At 36.8% G+C, this 25,261-nt stretch overlaps 2 protein-coding genes across 4 annotated transcripts; both read right to left on the bottom strand.

The window, feature by feature from the left end:
• Positions 1–8,321, bottom strand: LOC140152009 (uncharacterized). Its single transcript, XM_072174310.1, has 7 exons — positions 8,300–8,321; positions 7,259–7,479; positions 6,644–6,794; positions 5,665–5,729; positions 4,933–4,981; positions 3,238–3,306; positions 1–3,015 (listed from the first exon to the last, which is right to left on the bottom strand). The coding sequence occupies exons 1-7, from the start codon at positions 8,319–8,321 to the stop codon at positions 2,681–2,683; spliced, it is 912 nt and encodes a 303-aa protein (XP_072030411.1). The 3' UTR covers positions 1–2,680.
• LOC140152644 (uncharacterized) lies at positions 7,348–24,624 on the bottom strand. Of its 3 annotated transcripts, XM_072175073.1 has the most exons (10): positions 24,422–24,624; positions 21,206–21,319; positions 20,172–20,339; positions 18,859–19,053; positions 17,669–17,752; positions 16,267–16,389; positions 15,403–15,549; positions 13,803–14,014; positions 13,004–13,081; positions 11,435–11,481 (listed from the first exon to the last, which is right to left on the bottom strand). In XM_072175073.1, exons 1-8 carry the CDS (start codon positions 24,444–24,446, stop codon positions 13,905–13,907), a joined length of 966 nt encoding a protein of 321 aa, XP_072031174.1. In that variant the 5' UTR covers positions 24,447–24,624; the 3' UTR covers positions 11,435–11,481; positions 13,004–13,081; positions 13,803–13,904. The 3 variants fall into 3 exon arrangements, with proteins under 3 accessions (XP_072031173.1, XP_072031172.1, XP_072031174.1); XM_072175072.1 differs by lacking the exons at positions 15,403–15,549; positions 16,267–16,389; positions 17,669–17,752; ... (2 more) ...; positions 21,206–21,319; positions 24,422–24,624 and adding exons at positions 7,348–7,479; positions 8,300–8,567 and having other exon boundaries at positions 10,101–11,481; positions 13,803–13,913; XM_072175071.1 differs by lacking the exons at positions 15,403–15,549; positions 16,267–16,389; positions 17,669–17,752; ... (2 more) ...; positions 21,206–21,319; positions 24,422–24,624 and adding exons at positions 7,348–7,479; positions 8,300–8,567 and having other exon boundaries at positions 10,092–11,481; positions 13,803–13,913.
• Positions 24,625–25,261: the final 637 nt, after the last annotated feature.

The raw sequence follows: 25,261 nt of genomic DNA on the forward strand, positions 1-25,261 counted from the left end.
CTGTCATATGTACAATTTCAAAATCCAATAACAGGCACATATGAATTTCTTGTACTGTTTAGCAGGATATTTTTGTGAGAATTTCTATTTTACGCTTTTTGCGCTTATTTCAGAATCACGATTTACAAGCCAGTGAAAATATTTGTACCCATAGGTTTAATGTGCAGCTGTTTGTAACCATGACTACAAGAAATCACAAAACTGCTCTGAACAGTTCAAATCACAAAATATTAATGCCGCTATTACATTGGTTCACTTCAAGTTCAGTAGTGATGCCAAACCTTATTCACGGTTGTGCCGCAAGCATATCGGCGAACTGTCCTTGTACGCATATGTATATGCTCTGCATGATTAACTTCACGTGTGTGACTCGAAACTGCAACCGGCAAAATATGCATGTACAGCAATTGTACACTACTACCAAACTTGAGGTGAATCAAAGAATAAAATATCATATACAGTATTAACAAAACAATTTGTGATCAATATGATATATGTTGCTTTATACTTAAAAGCTTGTTTTATAGATTTATACAACATTGTGTATACACAACAACATTAAACAAATGAAATTACTAATAAGGGAGATCTTTTGCAGCTAAATAGAGAGCTTGTACTTTTAAAGTATATATTTCACACAACTCCTGAAAGAAGAGACTGCATGAGTTTTTTTAAATATTCGTTTAGATTTTACACTGAAAAATAAAGAGAAAAACAAACATATAAACTGACCTTAGAGGTACAAAGAACTTCATTTATCACAAATGTTGATGTGATTCCCACACCCCCCCAAATGTCAAATCTGTTCATAAAGCAAAAAGCCCAATATGGGTTTCAGAACTTCAGCCAGTTTATGGAAGAAACATTGTTTGCAGAGATCTCTAAGCTTAAACATTTTACAAATGTTTGCTTTTACTTTAATATAAGTCTTTGCTTCAAATCAATTGGCACAATTTCATATTTAGAATATGTAATATTTTTTATGAAGTTTGTTTAAGGCTTATAAATGCAAAACCATTAAGATCACATTGTTTCATAATAATTTGGAATTACATCTATATACAATACATAATCATCTTTATTTGTTGAAATTGTTAGTTTACTGTGTGACTGAATATTTATAAACATAACATTTGATGTATCAAATTGCTACATGCTTTTGTTGTTTTTGAACTCTGACACCACTTCAATATTATATAAACTATCCAGAAAGCAAGAATAGAGGTTTTGTATATTTACTTACAAAATATTATTCCAATATTTACATTATAATACACCATCTCCCTTTTCTTCTCTATTATAATTTTTAAAATAAAATAAAACTGGCACTGTCTTCAAGGTCACCATTATTTCCTTTTATTTGTCAACAAATCAGTATGGAGGACATTATACAATCATTTAGAGTAGTCTGTATTAATTTTTGTACAGGCGCTAGTGAGGAGTTCACTGACCAGATACTTTCTATTGGGAAGTTACGGACAGCATAAGAAACAATAATATACACAAATGCTGTTCCTTATTTCAGACAATAGTTGACTGGTCCAATGACCTTTATCCTTTTCCCAAACCTCCAAGATAATAGGGAATCTATTATTACACTCAAAATGGTGAGGGTTTGTATTAAGTAGAGCACAACTCCGATTGAGTTCACCAGCTTCAAACTTGGGGCTACAAGTCTACACAAAAATACATCAAAAGGTTTAGGACAAGAAGTCTTATCTGCAATAGCTGCCCTATATATATTTTGACAATTTCTGCATTCCATATTGTACAAATCTAACAATATGACACCTGGCAGCTATTGCAGATAAGGCATTCTGGTCCTAAATCCTTTACATGTACTACAAATTACAACTGAGATGTACCAGTTGGAAAACAAGAATCAATGATGCCACAAAACTGGAACTTAAAGGCCTGATGGGTTTTAAAATGCTTTGTAAAATCAACTTCATGACCTCATTTACAAAGTCAAACACTTGCTCCCTATTCGCTGGCAAGGTGATATCATAATCGTATTAACTACCATAACAATAGGGTAAAACAATTTTTGAATATATCGCACTGCACTCATCACCTGTGCATGTCTACAATCATAGGTGGAATACAATACCGTTCTTTTTAAATATACTAATCGTACAGGTGCGTGTGATCAGCATGATATGGTTCAATGCAGATGTACCGCATGAGCATTACTAGTAAAGTGTGGTATATTCAAAAATTGTTTTACCCTATTGCTATATAGTTAATCCAATTATTACATCACTTCGCCAGCGAATATCGACAAAATCTTGCTCAAAACCTTTCTGGTCAGGAAATTTAGCTCCAATACAGTTTGTGAAGTCATCAACATGTTTGTTGACATCAACACAAGCTAAACCTTCAGATGCAAAACAAATCTGAGGCTGTTAAGTGCATTTTTGTGTTACCATTGTTATTTGTTGTAGCACAGAGTATTACTGAGCTATTCCAGTTAATATCCATATACCCCTATGGAAGACATGACCTTAATCTCCCACACAGGGGTGTAGATTTCAAATAGAGTCACCAATTCAGGTAATCACATTTGAAATTCACACTCCCAGTGTGGAAGATTAAGGTCATATCTTTCATAAGGGTATATGGATTTTATCTGGAATAGCTTATTTTACACTTGAACTCATCATATTACATACCTACATCATCAATACCCTTGTTTTTTCAATATATCTAGCACATCATAGCGCTTGTACTCTTTAAGAACCTCTTTAAACTCGTCAACCTTCAAATCATGCCTTGCCGCTGACAAGTATTCCAGTAGATGGTCTGTAGGTCCTTTATGCGGGTCTGGTTTACTTTTCCAGTATGTGATCATGTCGTTGTTCACTCCATATTTGCACGCTATGTTGCGCCAGTCTGGTATTATGGACTTCATTGGATCAAGAACTATCTTGATTTTCATTCTGCAATTTTGATTTAAATTACGTACAAAATCCTTGTCATTTTCATTGTCATGGTGCACTGATCCGTCTTGTGAATCTGAAAATAAAATACAGACATATAAAAAGCTGTTGGTAACAGACACTATGTTGCACTATGGTCCCAATTAAATGGTGCACTATAATATTACTGAATAGAGTCTGTTTACCACAGGTGTTTGAAGGTGGGGCTATGCAAAATTCAGTAATCTTCACACAACTTCAAAGGAAGTTTAGTCTATATAGGAAAAGGATGCCATAAGCAACAATCACTACTACATACCTAATGTGTGACTCACAGATGCCACCGGCTCTGTTCCATTGTTTCTTCGACTTGTACCAAAAAGACCCTCTGTATAATGTACAGTAAAAATACTACTAGTAAATTTGTATAAATTTGAATGAGCAAAATATGAAACTGAATAATTAAGTAAATGATGCCAATCAGTAATAAATGTAGTTTAAACAAGCTTTTAGCACCAAATTATTTAAATATCTTCATCATTAATTCCGGCCTGGGAATATGCATTTCAAATGGCCTGTGAAGAACTGCCCCTTATGCCAATTCTTGGGGTGGACTAATAAAAATAATAGGCTTAACGTTTACTTATAAAATGGAAAAGAAAATGAAAAAATGGAAACTGGTAAGTTGAACACTGTATGTTGAATTTGATATTAATTGATTTCATTATAAGTTTAAGTCATTGGTTTTTTATTTTTGTGGAGTTCAGAAGCTGTATGTCCAGTAAAAATCATTTTCAACCTAATTTTGTTCAAAGCCCAGAGCTTTCAGGGCTTTGCTCCTACATCCACCAGACCCCTAAGGTGACCCTGGATCCTACCCATTATGTTGTGCTTTTAATCTTAAAAGATTTTACTGCTCTGCAATATTATCTTGGTTTTTAAATGTAGCCTCCAGTAAAAAAAACTGTTGAGAACCCTGAAGTTGAACTTCAGAAACCCTGAAGTTGAACTTCATATTACTCAGGGTTATAACAAGTTAATACATGTAAGTAATTTTGTGCAAAAGAACGCTGTAACCAAGAAACTGGACTAATTAATTAACAAGAATGTTGATTGGCCCATGGGAAATATACCATATTGGAATGTCACTCATACCACTTTTTGGCAAAGGTTGAAATCATATGATTACTTGCATGTTAAAGAAATAAGCATCCCAAAAGTTTTTGTGCATGTTGTGCTGAGCGTGCTTTAGCAACACAGCACATTACATGCAGATAACAAACAAGGCTGCATTTAAGGTTGGTGTTATAGCCAAAATAGAGGCCTTGCATGTGAAGTATCATCCCGTAAATATGGCGGACTACTCAAATCCATTCAACAAAAGCATGATTGCAATCTACCGTGACAGTTCGTCTCACACATAACCCTGCACTCACGATCAAATAGGTTGATGACAACATTTGTTTGAATGGACTGCACTCCGCCATAACTACGATGAAGGACACCGGCTCAAATCCTTTGTTTGGAGCCAATCGATAATTTCATGCAGGGCCTCTATAACAAATTCTCGATCATGAGAGGATGTACCTTCTGCGTCAGCGTACTTTTCATAGAATAACACGATCGCGCGACCTGCATGACCGAAACCTTGACCTTGCCTAGCAACGACCATGTGATTGGTCAATTCTCAAAAGCTGTGTTTGCGCCGGTATTTGCGTAGTACGCTCGACGCAAATAACTGTGTGTACCCAAGTGGGCTCTCATGATGGAGAATTAAATATTTTGGCTATAACCATGTGAATTATGAAGACCTTTTGGTCACATTACTGCTAAATTATTGATCTAAACTATATAAAAGTACATAATTTAGAATGAAAACATCGGAGAAATTCAACTGATACATCAAATTAATGTAAAAATGCTCAGTTTTTGGAGAAAATCATTCAAATGAGTTGCCAGAAAATTGGACAAAACAATAATTGAACAAACAATAAAATAGATTAATGAAACGTACCTTGAAAAGCATTCAGTCGAATGTTACTTGGTACACTAATGCTTCTATCCTGTTAAGAAAATAAAGCAAGTGGCTTATCACTAATGTCCAAATATCAACAAGCAAAGTTGAAGACAATTTAGGTGAAAATGCTGTAGTTGCTGCAACATAAACTGGTCCTTTTGTAAAATTGTCACAAAATCAAACCTATAGATACAGCACAGATAAGGGACTGGTTTACTGACACGCTTGGAGTAATAGTATAATTATAACACTTCAATGTTCGATAGCCGTATTTGGCACCAGTATTTACAACATGGACCTCAACAATGATGATCAACACACACCCTTGTAAGCAAGAAAACAATGCCCATTGGTGACCAACTGTTTGATCATGACATTGACATGTTACCTCATCTATTAAAAGTATGATCAGTAAAAAACAGCTGTTTGAAATGGACGAACTGGCAAGTTTAACATTTTACTACCAAATATCACAACTAGTTCTGAATGAATCAATGTCTGAACAGCAAAACAAATCAATTGTAAAGCGATATATTGTTTGACTTAAAATTTAGATTGTTGCCTGCTTTATCAAGGTCTAGGTCACATTTAAATGATTTACATTCCTACAACAAGTTATTTTAAAATGCAGTTTAATGTTTTTAAAATAAATATATGAACTATGAATAAGACAAGCCATTTTGATTTAAATTATTATACATATGTTTCAACTATATATAATATACTCACAGAAGGTAAATAAGGTGTGGGATTGTATACGTATGTGATGCCATTATAAGGACAACTCGCTGGACCTGTTGACAAAAAATTAAACACATTATATGCATATTCATTTTACACAATGAATCGTTTTTACAGAATGACCAAAGGGCTATTGCAAGCACCAATCCCTCTATCCAGCACATGTGAAATATGATGGATTGGGCATATTTTATCAAAGCATATTAAGTTATCTTAAATAATATTATTACATATCATAATATTGATATTAAACTAGTATTCCTGGTCAAAATAAATCACCCTCTACTCACTGCAGAGCCACTGAAGGACATTTTACATGCTTCTTTCTCATTTATTATCTATTTCTATTTATTATCATTCTTATTATTACAGATATTCAACCCAATTGGTGTCCTTCCCATACAAAGCATCCTGCTGTGGTGATTTTTCATATTGCATCCATTAAAGCGCCCCATCTTAACATACATTTAGCAATTGGGTAATAAATTGTCACAGGACAAATCATCTAGACATTAAATTACAGGGACATTAATTTGTTTACAATTATATAATAATTGAAATGACTTTGTTAAGGATGTGAAATAGGTTGTATTATAAAAATACTACATGGTCAGAGGAGAAACAAAGCAAACTATTTTTCCCGATACTTGCTATCATGGGTGATAATAAAGCCTGTAGCCAACACCAAGGAGAAATAGTTGCCATATTCCCCTATAGAAACCATGTAGTATCCATCCACAAAATTAACACCTCACGAATGTGTATTAATAGAGCAAAACTTGCCAATCACGATAAATATCAATAGCAAAAATGTCTCTATCACTCAAATCTTGAAATAACTCTACGCGAAAATAACCACTTGTGCAGTATCTCATGAATATTAATGATTTATTGTCATCATCATTATCAATATCATTGTAACCATCATTATTATATTATTCTCCAAACAAATGAATCATTCCCTTACCAGAGGAAGAATCAGATCCAACTGCCGATGGCCTACTGCCTCCATCAGTCGATGACCTACTGCCTCCATCAGTTGACGACCTACTACCTCCATCGGTACTAAGTTCACCAACTTTGTTCTCACTCAACAATACATCCAGACTGTCTCCATTCTGTGAAGATAAAACAAGTAATACAATTTATCATGCTAAGGTATCTCAATATCTTGAATGGGTTTAACATAACCCCCCTAACACCTAACCCAAACCCAAGTAAGTGGAATAGTGTGGAGCAGGGCTGCTTCTGCCTTTCACACACTTTCTTCAAGAACCAGGTCTTGTTCCACACTATTCCACTTACTCACAGATTTCTTGTGTTGGGTGCCAATTATTGAGCTGTGAATGTGGTCCTGGAAGCTGTTCCATGTCAGTGCATTTTGCTGTTGTGTCAGTTGGACAACTGCTTGGTTACTGACCAGTATTTAGAGTAGAGTATTCAAGTAATCCTGTGTGCAATTTTGGTTCATTTGTATCGACAGGATTGTAAGATATGACCTTGTGAAAAATTATAAGTTTCTTTTTGAGGCCAGTTATTTATATAGGGTCTTGCTTGGTGAAGTAGTGCACCTGTTGTTTACCTGTTGTTGGTGTGGCTGTTGTTGTGGAGGATGTCCTTGTTGTTGTCGCATCGGTTGTTGCTTTTGCTGCTGCTTTTGCTGCTGCTGTTGTCGGAGCAGTTGCTGTTGCTGGCTTTGCTGCTGCTGCTGCTGTTGCTGAGGTTGCTGTTGTTCAAGTGAGTCCTGCCCCACACCAGGTTGTCTACCACTCGTTCCATTGCTTCTCTCTGAGTCAACTCTGTCTGTAATTGTAATAAGTGAAAAAGCATCCCAAATTCTTATTATTGTTGTTATTTTTTTCTGTTATTTTTTCTGTTTATATCTTGAAAAGCACTTTGCTGCAAAGCCCCCCCGCCATCTGATGTGCTGCATCGCATATTACACTGATCTATTATAATAACCCATCTTTATACCAGTATGTCATAATCAACAAATGAGATTTTTGTAATTAATTTATGCATGGAAATAACACCACATACATAATTGACTGTACAGTATCAATTGTTGCAGTGTAATATGACATTTCTCTACGTAGCTGTTTCTTAACTTTCTTTGACACTTGCCAACTAGCTCAGTAATTCTAAAAAGGCCCAACTACAAAATAAGTGGCATGGCCAATTGGACTGTTCACAAAGGCCTAAAATGATTACCTCCCAATCTGGCATGTTCTTCTGAACCTTCACCCAGCCAATAGGCATACCCACAACCTATTTTCCCACCCACAGTACACAGATACTGTATGTTTATGAAAAGAGCAAATGATCAAGTGAGGCATGTGAAGACATAGGTAGCCACGTTGGTTCGTTGTGATACAATTTGAACTGGTTTCTAAAAAGGGAATTGCAAATTTAAATTAACCACAAAAGGAAAATAAACACAAATTGAATGTCATGAGTATGAGGTTCACCTATTTCAGCATGAACTAAATTATAGGTAAAGTACTTCATAGCCATTAAAGGTTTAGATATTGTGTGGGTTAGCGTCTACTGTGTGCCAAAGGATATAGGATATGTATACATAAGTACTCTAGTTATGATGAGATAGTCAAAAATGAAATCCTACCTCTGTCATCTTCTCTCCGCATCAAGCTTCTATTCGGTAGCATCAATAGCTATCTCTCTGTTCAATGGAGAAACAATCTGCAGAGGTGGGCGGTGACCAATTGCTAGTGATGCCTGGGGAGAAACACTTGCTTGGGCAATAGGGTTGCTACCACTAGGGCTGGGCTGTGGCACTGATTGACTGCGTTGGGATATTGCATGGGTGCTATTGTTGAAGATTCTTCGGTTTGGAGGGACAGAGTTACCAGCAAATGATGTCCTGACTTGTCCTGTAAAACAATTTAAAGGTTTAGGTGTTACTCTTCAGGTATATTTTGCCATATCATGTCTGAAACCCTATTTTGAGTAACATAATATATATGTAATATATCCACATACAAAATTATTCAATATTGTCTTAGCTTACCATCCACACACAAATCATTTTAGACGACAAGGGTTTGCTCTTGGCACAGGCAAAAATGATGCCTTTTGACAGATCCTAAAGCTGAATTTATACTTGATCGCTTTTGCAGAAAAGCGATTCTCACGCATGCTCATTGTTTGCTTCCATTTTCAGAGCGTCAAGCCGATCAATCGATACAAATCGCCGAGGCAAAAACGATGTCGCTTTTTGCAAGTTGAAGAAATCTCAACTTCCCAGCGCTATCGCTTGACACGTGAATGCATCAACCAATTATTTCCAACCAACTGGATCTATTATTTTGCTAATTAATTTACCTTTCTCGATTATTAACTTTTGGGGAGCAATAATTATTGCCAGCAATGAATGTTCTAAAAATGTATTTTGTGGCATTTAGAACATTTTAATTGTCTTCTGCAATCGCTATCGCCGTGATAAGTATAAATGCAAAAGCGATGAGCGATGCATTGCAAAATTCCGCGATTGCAAATCACTTTCCAAAAGCGTTGCATCGCAATCGCTCGGCAATTGAGTATAAATTCAGCTTAACAGTTTTATTCATCTCGGAGGTTGATCAAAATTCCTAAAAGATGGGCATTGCAACTCATATTTGAACTTGCAGGCTGCTGGAGTCTGATTACTGTTAGTAAATTCCATTGTGAAATCCACACTCCCCTGTGGAAGATTTAGCTAATGTCTTTTTCAGAGGGATGTATAAGTTTCAAATTGAATAAGCAGCTGGGCAACTTCCATTTGAAGTCCTCACTCCATTTATGGAAGATATAGGCAGGAAGTAATTAACCCAAGCCAATTCCATTTGAAAAACATACTCCCTCTATATGGGTATGGCAGATTTCAAATGAAATAGCCCATACACTGTGACAAAATTAAGGCAAATATGTCAAACATCAAAATATTTCATAAAGAAAATCCAACTTATTCACCATTTGTTTCCTCCAAGTGATACCTCTACCTTCATAGATGTATCGGTGAATAACTGTTTGGATCACTTTACTTTAACCACAGAGAACGAAGAAAAGAAAATCATTATGAATTCTCCAAGCAGTATTGTTCATTGGACCCCGTCCTGACATGCCTTGTTAAAGAAGGTATTGGCACCTTCCTTCCTGTTAGTCACTAGTCCTTCAAAAATGGTGTTTTGATGAAAATTTTCAATTTACATCAGTTAATAGCCCTTCAAAAGTGTAAACTTCATGAAAATTTAACTTCTGGTTACGGAGTTATAGGCAATTTATCAGTTGCTCTTTTTTGCAAGCAGCAATGAGAAATAAAAAAAATTAAGCGTCATGAAAGCTACTATCCAACAAATTAACCAGTCTGAAAGATGTTAGACTATAAATTGCTGTATTGTGACAACCCACTGACTCACCTCCATTACCTATTATCTGTAAGCCATCGGCTCCACCATCAGCCATAGCCATATTTCGTTGAGGATCCACCAACAGCTGTGCACCCCTCTGTTCATATGCACCACTTGGAAGTCGATATGGCTGAGACAAGTCACTCTGTGCTGCATTAGGGACCGTTTCTACTGACTGATTGAGTAAATTTTGCTGTCCGAGATGTAAGCTTCCTCCATTTTGCATACTCCTAGGCATACTCCAATTCTGTTGTGACGGCAAACGACCTTCATCATTGGATGTGTTCTGCGTCGATGAAGAAGTCCCTTGATTTGGTAAGCTTTGCCTTCCATAATGTAAACTACCATTGCTGTTATTTATAGGAGCTGCCCACGGGTCAGCGGACATCATCCTGCCTTCATCATTGGATGTGTTCTGGGTCGACGAAGAAGCCCCTTGATTTGGTAAGCTTTGCCTTCCATAATGTAAACTACCATTGCTGTTATTTCTAGGAGCTGCCCACGAGCCAGCAGACATCATCCTGCCTTCATCATTAGATACTGTCTGGGTACCAGATGTAGTACGAGTGGCTGAGGAAGTCTTTGCTGCTTCGGTCGCTAGCCCATCATGCCCTAGTCTCATATGACCAACAGAATCCATTGTTCTGGGTATGCTCCAATTAGGTTGACCATTCTGCCGTTGATTAGTTACATTTGGAGTACCATTTGCATCCATTGGAACAGAATTCTGCAGCTTATTTGTTAGTAATTTATTAGTGCCCTCTGCAGCATTTCCATGTGTTGGTGCTTGAACAACAGGACGTTGAGCTGCGTTTTCTAAGCTAGGCCCACGCAGAGGATCTATTCGGTCAACCGATAAAACCATACCTGCTTCTTGTGGCCTTGGTGGCGGTGGCTGTGGCTGTTGTTGTGTATTAAGACCTACTTCCGATATTGTTTGATCCAAAGATGTAAGCCTAGGCTCATCACTTAAGCTTCTTTCGTCATGCGGTTTCTGTATCATCTCTTGATTGTATGAAATATTAGTGCCAGATGGCACTATCCTCGCTGAGGCATTGATACCTAGATCTGCAGGCTGGTGTACTGATCTGGCTTGGGGTGCTTGACTGTTGATATTTGCATTGGCAGCAGCACTGACCATAGCCTGCATGGTTGCCCCAAATCCTGCTCTGCCTTGTGGTGCAGGGATACCATTGTGCATTGGAGGGTGTACGGGAAGAACTATTTTCAGATGATTGTCCTCTAGACGAATCTTGTCCATTGTACTCCATCGAATGCATTTGTTGCGTTTTACTGGTGCGGATATATCAGGACTGAGGTCAATTTCTGGAACTGGAACTGTGGCAGAAGTCATCAGACTCCACTGGTTCTTTTTTTGAGTTGGGTTGAGACATTGAACCTGTAAATTCACAAGAAAAAAAAACATGCCAACATACAATGAGAGAGTAACATTCAATATTACAAAGCACTGTCTTTCACTTTTCCCTTTTTACATTGTGATACAATCTAATCCAAATGAGGCAATTTTGACAATTTGAGTTCTCATCATCACCAACTTGCCATGTAACCAATATTAAATATTATTGGTGTGAAATCCCATCCATACATCTCTATTGTCCATATGCCTTCCTTGAGGCAGTTAAATAAAATCAAATTTTGTGATATTCTCAAAAACTGCTAATTTTTGCAGGAATCTGTTATGCTAGTTGCATTTCACAGTTGCCTCCTTTTGCCTGGTTTATGTTTGGGATCTCTTCACTTACATTCTTCAAAAGACACTTATCAGTTCAACACTTAATAGACCACTTTAAATCAACATCAAAACATTCCGAAAACCAGGTCACGTCCACCAGGTGCGTATGCAGCGTACGTACACAAGCGTCCTTACGCTCCCGTAATTCACATAAGCACTCGCTAGTGACATGCATTATACAAAGCGCACATAGCGTAAGTGTTGCCCCCAACAGCTACGTGATGACCAGGAATATTATTATGAACTAGGTCATAACAAATGGCAGCTGTCTTCGGAAAACTTTGTTTTAAAAATGCCTATAGTTCTTCACTTTCCAAATAAATAAATAAATAAATAAATAAAAGATGCAATGACATATCAGCATCAGAAGCTCTTTATTTAGTAGGCTTTCTGTCTCTAGATTTTGGGTAATAGGTCGATAGTCTGAAGGATCATCAGTCCAAAAACCCAACTTAATTATAAACCCTAATCATTACCCATAACCCAAAATCTAAACTTCACCCTATCCCCAACCTACTACCTAGGTCCTAATCCTAACCATAACCAATACCCTAAACATAACCCTGACTCTAATCCTAACACTGACTCTAACCCTAGCCTAACCCTAACACTAACCTTAATGCTTTCCCTAACCCTTACCTTAACCCTTAACAAAATCCTCACCTATCATTCGCCTATACGGAGGCTGGCATTTTCTTCGGAAAGGGGGGGTCCCAAATTACTCAAAGTCAACGTCAATAAAATTGCGAACCCCCAATTCGGCAACAAAAATTTTATGACCCCCCAGCACCGATATACCTTACCCCTTAAACAGGCTAAAATTGTATTGAAATCAGTTTTTTTGAATAAAATAAACACACTGTCTGTGGTCATCTTGTGACTCCCTACATTTTGGTCATCAAAACTTTTATGAACCCCCCCTATTTTTCTTTCCAAACATTTACGACCCCCTCCCAGTATATTTCCCCCCCCCTCCCCGTAGAAAATGCCAGCCCCTAATGCCCTAAACCCTAATTTCAACCCTTTTTGGATTAATGACCCTTCGGACTAGTAATGGGCTGTTCCAAGATTTTGAGACCTGCAGCCAATTTAGTATTGACAGGCAAATTGGTTACTGAATGTACACTCGTAAAAATTTAGCACAATGTTGTGATAAATCATACTTTACCTGCTGAATCAGAGGGAGTGTGATCCATTTGTTGAACAGCCTCTGCTCCTTGTTGTCTCTCTGTTGAAGACTGGTTACCTGATTGTGTATGATAAAGTTAAGGATTAAAAAAAAAACATATGTCATTGTTTTTACTATTTTGAACTTATCAAAAGGTATAGGACATGACAAAGCCTACTAGTCTGATGAATCAACGCCTACATGTTCAAATACCATGCCTTAGATATCATGTGAGAACTAATGAAGATCTGGGGTCCATTTTAGAAAGAGTAACAACAATATGTAAGTTTAAATCCATCATAATTTACACTGCAAGTGTACAGTTTATTTTACAAAGATGGTTTACAGGGAGAGAAGAACCAGTTTTGCAGGACATTGTTCCAGGAGTGGGGGCAGTGTTTACATTGGTTCACTGGATACCGAAGCATGGAAAAAGGAAACCTGTAAGACAAGCCCTTAGTTACATTGACATCCTCATGGAGGACACCAGACTAGAGGCAGCAGATTTCAAAACAGCGATGTAGCACAGAAACCTTGGGAAAGTCATTGTGGTTTGGGGACACATCCGCCATAAGCAAGTAAGGTTTACGATCAACATGTAGAGTAAATCATACAAATTTGTTGCAGGAGCCTTTCACAAAGTTATGATGAGTAAAGACTTCTTGTCAAGTCTTAACTATACAACATATTACTTTCGATAAGATTGGTTATAAAACCTCTCTGAAATGTAGCCTATGTGATTAACCCAGGTCAAACAAGACAAGAAAAATAGTAGAAGTAGCCCATATCTTGTACTTACCAATCCATACTATATACACAGCCCTGGCTAAGTCTTGACAATTGATGCTCACTTGATCTTTCCCTAAACAGTGTTTTAGTCTAACAACCCTATTAGGTTCAGCTAGTTTTTGTATAGGCTGGGTGAAAATGCCTGAAAATGGCTGAGCTCTACGTCTTTCATCAACACATTTGCAAATTGGCGGGGAATGTTATTATCTTGCTGAAGTAGTTCTGAAACCAGAGAAAGGAAAATAAATAATGTTATCTAAAAGTACATTTATTAATCCATTTTAAAAGTCTACACAGAACAAACAACATCAGTTTTTGAGCAGTGTTAATACTGATTTCATTTATTATGTATCTACTGTAGATGCACTGACTTCTTCTCCATACTTGATCAACAAAAACTACCAAGCAGAAAAGGAAATAATGGGGTACAGTACACCACAGTCTGCCCTCTACTGGTATGACCTAGAAAGGAAGTTGTGTTTGCTTGTTTGTAAACCTCAAGTTTGACCAATTTAACATTCTACAAAGTGGAAGGTGCCTATAGGTAGAGTGTACAATACCACCAATCTGCAACTTTGCTGTTTAAAGTCATAACTTGAAAACAATTGAGGTTCAAATTGACAATATAGTTCTGCAAGGTAGGGCATGGTGGGTGCCTAAAACAAATCAGGTCCTAAATGTGAGACTATCCTAGTGTTCAAGGTTACAACTGTCTCTCTATTTCTATGGGAAATATGATTGTTCCATTTATTCATTTAAAGGGGCATCCCTCATGTCCATGTGGAACATGCGCTGCTATCTTTATACTGGCTCTAATGTTTCAAAACAGAAAATTATTGCCTTTGAAGTTGTCCTGAATATAGCATATGTAATCTTTGCCATTTTATTTACTGCTGTTTTTAATAACCCAATTTCTGAATGCATACACCACTCCGAAAATAACCTGCCAAATAACTTGCTATCATATATTTGACAAGATCCTTCAGTCCAAAGACATGCTGTAACAATTAAAACCATGTGTTCTCTTGTCAAGTGACATTGAAATCTTGGCCACATAAAAGTCATTACCAACATATGAAGTAGTTGATGACTTACTGTAAACAGTACACATGCACATAGCCAAGTCCACAATCCATGAAATGTGTCATGTTTTCTTTCACATCTGGGCTCGGTAATACCTCTGTCATGGGTCAGTAAATTCAATAAGAATACTAATTACTAAGGGTATTTTGTAGCATCCTCCTTTAGAGCATGGTTCAATAGATCAAAAAAAAAAGTGTGTTTCCAAAATTTCAGTTTGATTTAGACATTGAATATGCAAGTTATGCATAATTATACACATCTATATACAGCATCCCATAGGCTACTGTGTTGTAATTTTGGCCTGTTGACAGCCAGAAAATACAAATTGGATGATATCTTTGTCAAATGACAGAATCAGCAAGAAAGCTTATGCTCACAAACATTATGTAGTCCTATGTTTCCGATGGTATACAAATCTCAGCTTTTCTGGAGTCAGTTGCGGATGACTAGATGAGGCTGTGGATCTCAAAATACCAACTTAAAATAGGGAAAACTAAAGTAAATCTTTAATGTTATAATAATCTTACCTTCAACAGCTTTCTTAACATCAGCTTTCTGTTGAAGAATGTTCATGAAGCTAGCATCCCACATTAAGACACCATGAGCCTTCTCCCCATTCTCACCAATATAATCTTTGACATTCCTCATGTCTCTCAATATAATCTGGCTAGGATCTAGAATAAGAGAATAATTTAATAGTGATGGTGTCAAATTAAATGAACAACAGAATATATAGCTCTTATGTATAATGTGACATGATCTGCTCCATGGGGCCTAAGGAAGCATTTTTGATGATTATTACCTTATACAAACATTCGGATAACATACTGAAAAACCAAAAGTCTAGCATACTTAGTTCTAAAGTTCTGAACTTTTGCGATGTCTATTTTCTTATGTATTTTACTCCATATTTTTGCCTTTATCTCAATTTCAAATTTGCCACCTTAAGCCCACATGGACCTGATCATGTCACATATACTCAAGTTCTGAATTTACATCTGCAACACACACCTCTACCTGTATACACCAGCAAAGACCTAAACTTTTATCAGAATTTCTGTGAATTTATAATAAAACGCTTCTCAGAACCTGCCTTCTTTTATCTTTTCTGTGCATCCAAGGGTGTTTTGGGCAGATGTAGAAGTAAGCTTAAACATGTAAACCATCATAAAAAAATGGCAACAGCCAGCAATATGTGCTCAATCGCATTCTCTGAGACAAACCTATTTCTTCTTTTTTTATGACATATGAATGTAAGGGTGTTCTGTTATTAAAGAAAATTGATGATTGTCCCTTTGGGAAGGCTTTTTTGGCTACAGACTTGGGAAGGCATTCAAAACAAAAATTCCTTGATTTGAAACACAAGCTGACTGGTAAACAATGAAACTCACCTTTGTTTCCTTTTTTGTGACTTGTATATTGAACTTGTTCAATTACACCTACGTCATCTTCAAATGCTCTACCCAATGGTCTTAGGATGTCATCTCTATTGAGGCCATAGTGGATGATACGTACTGTAATCGAAATAATGATTCAATATGTTAAGGCAGCTGTGCACTCTCAGACATGCATATGTAGTAAAAGTGCCATAACCTCTTAATTATTCATGCAAGACATATAAAAGTATACATTTTAAAAGTAAGACATCAAGGAATCTAAATATAAATACAGGTTTAGTGTAAAAACAGTGATTTTTTTGGCAATTTTTTTTGTACATCATAACAAAAATAAGCTTTCCACAATTTTTTCCTTTAATCTTGAGGCTACATTCCAATTTTTTTGATATTGGCCTTATTTTTGGAGATATAAGGCAATAAAATTAACTTTTTAAAATTTACACATGCCAATCTGCACATAATGATACATAAAATCGGGATTTCTTCAAGAATATAAAATCAGAAATAGACCAAAAAAAAAAGAAAATGAGAAAACATTTTCTTGATTCTGCTTTTACAATAAGCATATCTGCTTACTTATAAATGCTGCATTTATTGAGTTATATTGGCCTTATTTTTGGAGATATAAGGCAATAAAATTAACTTTTTAAAATTTACACATGCCAATCTGCACATAATGATACATAAAATCGGGATTTCTTCAAGAATATAAAATCAGAAATAGACCAAAAAAAAAGAAAATGAGAAAACATTTTCTTGATTCTGCTTTTACAATAAGCATATCTGCTTACTTATAAATGCTGCATTTATTGAGTTATCGTGTACCTAAATCATCATTTCACCAAGAAAATGAACATTAAAATAATGACCGTTGAAGTTAAAAGTGGTCATATTTTGCACTTTGATCAAAGCTCATCGAAAAAGCGACAACTTTTGTTTTTCTACCTCACATTACGTCAACATTGCGGAAACTCACAGCCCCTTGAGCAGTTTGACCAAAATCCATTCATATCTTGATATTTAAATCAGCCAAAAGAACTTGAATAAAAACCCAGGTAGGTAAGGGCCATGTAGGTGTGGCGTATCCGTGCATTATTAATTTGCATGACTACGCAACACGATGCGTTGTTGTGCATGTACCCGACAGGTTCAAAAAGATTCTCTTTCCTTTTTTAAATTTAAATCCATAAAAAAATACAGTTCGAGTTTACAAATCTGGATTTTCTTTGCTTGTATTTATAAAAAACATTTCAAAGTACGTCAAAAAAAGCTCTAAATCACCACTTTTTTAAAACTTTTATTACAAAATGAAACTCCTAACTAGCACACCAGTAAGGAATGGGTTGCAAGAATCCTGATTCATATCAAAGCAGTAACAATCTCACCCAGTGCTTACCTTCCTCTGGTATGTACTTATCATCATCATCAATGTCCATAGCTTCAACACCACCATAAGCATCTGACAACCTGGCAGCTGGTCCTGAAAACCATACAAATATGTCATAACAAATTAAAATGTAGTCAACAGACTGGTTCCAAAACACTTGTCTTAGAAGTACAATGTAAATAAGACATAATCTTCTATTAGTGAACCAGTAAGTAAGGTATTATGTATTCACTATGACTAGTCATGTATTTACAGATACTGCATTGGGCTATTCCAGTTGATATCCATACACCCCCTATGAAAGACATGACCTTAATCTTCCACACAGTCATGTATTTACAGATACTGCACTGGATATACACCCATGTGTAGAAGATTAAGATCATGTCTTCCATAGGGGCAGGGGTAGCATTAAGGCCCGAAAGTTGGGGGTTGTTTTCCCGTGTTTTTCACTCCCTAGCTTGCAGAAAATCCAATACATGGGGTGAAAATTAAATCTCGGGGGTGAAAAATATTTTGCAGTGTAGTCAGGGGTAGGAGGAGTACATGTAAGGTCCAAAAGTAGAGGGTCAGAGTTCATCCCCGAGCTTGCACATTCCAAATATATGGAGGGTGAAAAATTGATATTTTTTTAATTTAGGGGGTCATTCACCCCCGATCGGGGGTTAATGCTACCCCTGCATAGGGGTATCCAGATTTCACCTGGAATAGCCCAATAAGATTCTGTTTAAATTACCCACGAGGTGCATGAAGCCATGAATAAATAAAATATAACCTAACCTACCATAAAAGCACCAATATTTATCAATTTCATAATCTGGGCAAGTGTGCTCTTTGCACTTTATAGGAGACTTTGCCTTAAAGCATAGCCTTAACCCGTGGCATGGAATTCAGAATTCCTTTGTAGGTTTGCAAGTTCATGTAGAAGGCAGGTAGTGTCTCAAGAACACCAAAGATTTAGCATGTGTAAATGTTTTCATGGTATAATAGAAGTTGAAACTTAATTAAATTATTGCTTAGTTAGGTAGTAATTACAATTTAGTCTAAAACATGTTGTAAGTGCATTACCATACCTGAAGTACTTCCATGTATGACAGTCTTGCATTGCAATCCCATGTGCTGGGATGCAAGACTAAGTCTGTAAGCAGCACATACAACATTTAAGTCATATATTCTGCAAACGGTTTATTTAAACTTACCAAACCATTGCTTATAAATGGCTTCAATAAAAGCACCATCTTCCATAGGTATGTAACTAGAGCATACAACAGGTTTAGCTTGTGGCGGACGTTGCACTCCATAATGGGTGAAGAATTCCTCAATATTTGGCCTGATGCTATCATCAATAACCAATTCTGCTATATAGCCCTTGGCCAGGCATTCTCCAAGTAGAACTGTCAACAAAAAAAAAGACATCCCAGTTATTTATCTTCAGTTGGTACATGAGAAAGAGCAAATTGGAAAATAATCCTGACCTGACAAGGTGTGTGGTCTAATTGTGCTATCAAAAAATACTATGAAATTAGATCAGTAAGTGCAATTGTTATGCCAGAATGTGATTTAGTTAAATATACAAACATTCTACTATAAAGTGGCAATGAATTGGATGGAAATGTAAGTTAGAATAGGATTTTTCAATGCAATTTCATGATCATAACATGCCATTTTTTTGGCAGTCACTTTTCTTTGAAAAAAGATGTGGGGGCATTTAATAGAAGGGGGATGTTTAATAGAGCAAATACGGTGTATGGTGTTTACTACCTTACAACACAGTGGCCAATCGAACAGTACAAAACTTCCACCAGGAGCATACCGGGGCCACTGAGTCAATTAAATAGGGGGGAGCAACATTTCAAAATCGTCCCACTCACCGATACTAAAATTTGCAATTTATTGTTCAAATGGGTCATAATTAGTGACCATTGTAGCTCCCTGCTCCCCTCCCCATAGTCAGTACATCTACGCGTCTGTGTACCACAAAAATACCATGAAAAGGCTATCTCTTTAGTCTGTTGACTTACCTGATTAATCTATTGAGTGATTTAAGTTTTCCAATTTACCAAGTTAATAATGAATTTGAGTAGAGACACAATACCAGTACAGTGTTTACCAGACGCACCTAGTCCACATGTATGTCTTGAAGATATGGTCCTGTCATTCTGTTGAGTCTTGAAAGTATGCAAAGTCTTTCCAATACACCCATGACTCCCAAACATTGACACATACGCTCAGTTGATTTTACAATAATGTCAACAATTTTCTTCAGTTCTGCTCTTTGTATAAATAACAAACTTTTGTGTCAATGTTTTACTGATTTTAGACCATTACACTGAACATTATCCTATAAGCAGTACCTACAGGAATTTTAAAAGCTTTGTGGCTACCTTATGAAATGGTTAAAGCCTAAAAATAAAGAAAAGTTGCAGTTAACAAGCAAAACACATTTCAGTGTATTTCTGGAAACAAACTGACAGCAAGCAAATTACATTATAAAATACAAATAATATCACACCTGCAATTCTTCTGACATCATCAGGATTGCTGTTATGATTTGTTAATTGGAAGAATTCTTTGGAATACAGGAGAACAGCTCTGAGTAATCCTCCTCTGCCATCATTGTGTCTTGCTCCTTCAAGTCTTGCATGAACGGATTGCAGCTCCTGGTAAAATGCAGTTAAACCTATAGACACACGGATAATATAAAAGCAAACCTTTATTACAAATATTCTTTAGCACTTTAAAAAACAGTTTATTTAAAATTTCACATGCTGACAATGTATACTACCAAGTCTTTAGAAGGCAATGGTAAAAGCCTAAAGTTACAGGGAACAAGCAACTTTTTTTTAATTTATAGCGGTCCAAATAATGCAAATTGAAAATTACCAAATGCAACTATAATATTGTACATGGCATCAAAATTGCATTAGTACCCATGTACCATGCCTGAGTGTGAGTGTATCTGAAAATACTTTACAATGTATTATTCATATATATATATATATATTAGATAATTACCTGGCAACTAGACGTGACAAAATACAAAAGGATAAAGAAAGTTGTCATATCTTGTGAATTAAGTGTCCAATTGAATTTTTTTTAAATCACTTTTGTAATCTGCAGGGCAAGCTATTTCACATATAGGCCTATAATACATTGACAATTAAAGAAAATCTTATGTTTTTGCCCTAGCCAATAGGGCCACTTTAACTTGTTACAGGACAAAAAATAATTAACCGCACAAAAAATACCACTTATACAAACTACAGTGAGCATTTAAGTATATATGTGACACAATCTGGTCCATGGGGGCCAAAGGAGGCATTTTTGAAAATTGAGTTACTGCAATTATTACATTATACCTACAATAGGCTATCATTTACTGAAAACACCAAAGGCCTAGCATATTTGGTTCTAAAGTTATGAAGTTTTTTGATGTCTATTTTATTGTTTTTTTACTCCATATTTTTACCATTATCTCAGTTTCAAATTTGCCGCCTTTGGCCCCGTGGACCAGATCATGTCACATATGCAAGAAACAAAACTTACCTCTTGCACATTTCATTGTATATTCTGCCTGACCAGGCAGCTTTAGTACATTCTCAAATGTCACTCCATATTGCCTTAATATCTCTATTGGCACTCCTGCATGCAGGAATTTCACTGCAGAAATACAATAAAAAGAAACAGTTTTATTAATTAACACCTTAAAGGAAGGTGCCCTGATCAAAATCAAATTCTTTAAAACTTACCTATAACATAAAATGTTGTCCCTTTCAAACATTCATGCAAAAAGAACACGTAAATGTTCCTTGTAAATGTGATGGAATTATTGCCATTTTATACAGCATGATTTTGGTAGTCTACAGTGTTTTATTATCGTTAATCATCATGATCATGTAACAAATTTATATCAAATGAGAGATCCTATTTTTCTCATTAACATATTGAAATTAGGAGTTCCAAATCGGTATATTTCCAAAGATATGATCAAAAAACCTGTACAAAATTTCTGTTTAAGAACAAAAAAAAGTCAAAAGTTAAAAGGGCATTTCGTGATCCACAGCCTCATCCCCTCACTTTTCTCAAAAAAAGTTGAGATTTTTATATCACTGGAAACCTCTAGCTGCATAATGCTTTGTACAAAACATTTCTTGCAGATTAATTTGTTTTGCAAAGATATCGTGAAATTTGAATTTAGTTCTGGTATACCAGAACAAAATTACAACACATTGTCTATGGAGCAGTATACACATAAATCATGCATAACTCGCAAACGCAAAATCGGAATCAACTGAAATTTTGGGAATTGACTTTTGAATACTCCTGTAATGTTGTACTGTTTATAACTAAACCATATTGTCAAATACACCTATAATACCATGACCACCATGTGCCAATGTCCATGGGTTTAAAAATACTAAACTTTATGGGTCAAAACCTCAACAACGCAATTGAGGGCGCTTGTGCGGGGTTACACATCGCGGTCTCTTCCTCTCGCCAAATATCCAATTTTTCCAACTGTTTTGGATATTTTTATGCTCCCAAAATTACATCAACTGGGTGCACTATTATTCCGGATGTGTTTTAACTAAATTTTGTCATCTCCTTGACATTCAGAGAGATCAAACTCTCACTCAGTTTACTGCACACAATTTCTGTGTATCCGAATTCAACAGCTTGTTCAAGATGGCCGATGTTTTCTCTGTGGATGAATTGACAACTGCAATGATGGACTAGAACTTGAATTGGGTTACTGGTGCAGGGAAAGCGGTTACTGGGGATCATCTGGCAGGTGAGACCAAACCTTTTCTTTCTCTACAATATGGAGTACTACCAGAGCCATAAAGTTGTCCTACTAGTAGTGTTGTTCTACATATTTTGCCTCAATTTAAGTTACTGTGAACATGAAGTTTTAAACAAAGATGGCGTCCATTCCATCGACCCAAGCTATCTCAAGATCAATAGTTCCTTGATATCTGTGATGAGTAACAATAAATGCCTACAAGTACTGTTATTTAATACCCATGGTTGTCGTATTGAACAAACATGATAAGAGTGTGTTTTTATATTTTCTGTGTACATTCCTATTGCTTCAATCGGGTGACCTCGAAACCAACCCAGGGCCACGCCCCTTGAAGTACCCATGTCAGATTTGCCAACTAGCCTGCAAGTGGGGACAACAAGCAATCAGGTGTGATACTTGCTGTAAATGGTACCATAAAGACTGTATGCTTATGAACACTGATGATTACATTCATTTTTAACCAATCGCTTCAAACTGCAACCTTGCCGCTGGATTGGAAATCGGCTAACGTGACACCAATCTACAAAAAGGGGGATCGTGCTGAAGCTAAAAATTACAGGCCTGTGTCGCTGACCAGTATTTGTTGAAAAGTTATGGAACACGTTTTAAACAGCCAAATCATGTCTCATCTCGACCACCACCAAATTCTGACGGACTCCCAGCATGGCTTTAGACAACGACGATCCTGTGACAGCCAACTGATTATCACGCACCATGACCTAAGTAGCGCCCTAGACCAGAAGAAGAGTGTTGACGTTATTATACTAGACTTTACGAAAGCCTTCGACACTGTGCCCCACCATCGACTTCTTCATAAGCTCAAGCATCATGGAATCAACGATCAACTGCTCAAATGGATATCCAGTTTTATCATAGGACGCTCACAAAGAGTTGTGCTGGACGGACGACAATCATCTGCTGTGACCGTAGACTCAGGAGTCCCTCAAGGAACGGTACTAGGACCTCTTTTGTTTCTTTTATATATCAACGACCTGCCAGACTGTATTACTTCATCAACACGTTTATTTGCAGAGCGACGATCTAGTTTACGGACTATCTCCTCACCGACAGGCGCCAAGACACTGCAAGGCGACCTGGACAGACTAACTACATGGCAACAAGACTGGCAAATGCAGTTTAACCCCAACAAATGTTATGTAATGCATGTCACCAACTCCGTAGCCCTAAACATCAAGACTACAAGTTGTGCAACCAAACACTTGCGGTGGTGGTGAAGTCTCATCCTTATCTTGGCGTCCACCTCCAAGATGACTTGGGCTGGAATTCACATATTGGACACGCGACATCCAAAGCTCGTCGTATGCAGGGAGTCATAAGCCGCAACCTGTATTCCTGTCCACAGAAACTCAAAGAAACAGCTTATTTCAGCCTCGTAAGACCACATGTAGAATATGCGTGCACAGTGTGGGATCCACACCAGAAAAATCACAAGACCAAAATTGAAAGGGTCCAGCGCAAGATCCTTCTGCAAGATCTCGGGTGGGGGCAATCACTGGAGGACAGAAGAAGAGCAGACAGATTGACCCTCATGTACAAGATTACCAACAACGAGGTGGACATCCCCAGTGATCACTACCTGACACCAGTAACCCGTCCCTCTCGTCGCAACAATTCAAAGAGTTTTCTACAACACCAAACACGTCTAAGCAGTCACAACAAATCTTTCTTTCCAAGAACTATTATTGATTGGAACTCCTTTAAACAGGAAGACATGGTAAAAGCACCGTCTGTACAAGCCTTCAAAAGTCATCTATATCAATAAACAGCAATAACCCCCGCACAAGCTTGGCTTTAATACTCCTTGGAGTCCAGCCAATATATGAGCTGAAGCTGAAGCAAAATAACAACCAAACATGCCAAAATACACGTCATTATAATTATGATACCGACTCTATTGTTGCTGTCATGTTTGTGAAGTTAAGCTTATCTCTTCCTACCTTCCTCCACCTGTTTTCCTGCCATATTAAATCTTTTGTGTTGATCCGTTACAATCTAGAATATCTTTAGAACACACCAATTATCAAAATTTAATCGTAACACCACCATGCGGTACCAAACTGCTACATTTTTCTCTGGAATTTCAGATGACGAACACCAAAATACATCGAGAAAATTGATAGGGAATTCCCCGAGATGAGAAATGTCGTCACGGAGTTCCTAGAATTATAAAGTCTTAAAAGAATAATAATAAAACTACAAAAGAAATTCAGAATCAAAAATATGCAACTTTACGTTTATTATTTTATTTTTATTACCTGGACAATCAACTAATCATATGATCCATGAAATAAAATACTTAAAGATTATGAATCAGTCCCAAATCCCAAAGCAATTTCTTAAATTAACAACACTTGATTGATTGTTGGCTGGCTCCACTCTTAACTTTTCGTCCATGCGGATCGTAATGAAATTGGATGGAGCAAAAAACCATCACGGAACCGTACACAGCTGACAGCATCTTTTTTTTTGAAGAGCGACATCATTTCATAGCCAAAATATTGGCTGTTTGACAACTCCCTTCTGATCATGGAGTCAAAATGTTTAGTTCAATAATTAATGATAAGGGCCAAAAATGATTTAGACCTAAAAGAAGAAAGACAATGGAAAGAAAGACAAAAATGGAAAGGAGAGACAGAGCTAAGGGAGTGCTCTTCCTACCCTAGGCCTATTGGTGGGAGGGGTGAAAAATATAGGGGGATAAACAAAAATCTGGGCCCTAAAAGGGGGTTGGGTCAAAAAAAAATTCAGTTCGGGGATAAGGGTTCTGGGTTATTTCA

Source organism: Amphiura filiformis, chromosome 5, assembly GCF_039555335.1.
Source record: "Amphiura filiformis chromosome 5, Afil_fr2py, whole genome shotgun sequence".
In the NCBI taxonomy this organism is placed as follows: Eukaryota; Metazoa; Echinodermata; class Ophiuroidea; order Amphilepidida; family Amphiuridae; genus Amphiura; species Amphiura filiformis.

Excerpts from the sequence above, each read along its gene's own strand:
- LOC140152009 (XM_072174310.1), bottom strand. The coding sequence starts at position 8,321 with ATGCGGAGAGAAGATGACAGAG. Across the intron at positions 5,730-6,643 it reads TGGATCTGATTCTTCCTCTG|GTCCAGCGAGTTGTCCTTAT; the intron begins GTAAGGGAATGA and ends TTTTGTCAACAG. Across the intron at positions 3,307-4,932 it reads TCGACTGAATGCTTTTCAAG|AGGGTCTTTTTGGTACAAGT; the intron begins GTACGTTTCATT and ends TACATTATACAG.
- LOC140152644 (XM_072175071.1), bottom strand. The coding sequence starts at position 11,436 with ATGACTTCTGCCACAGTTCCAGTTCCAGAAATTGACCTCAGTCCTGAT. Across the intron at positions 8,568-10,091 it reads ACAGATAATAGGTAATGGAG|GACAAGTCAGGACATCATTT; the intron begins GTGAGTCAGTGG and ends ATTGTTTTACAG.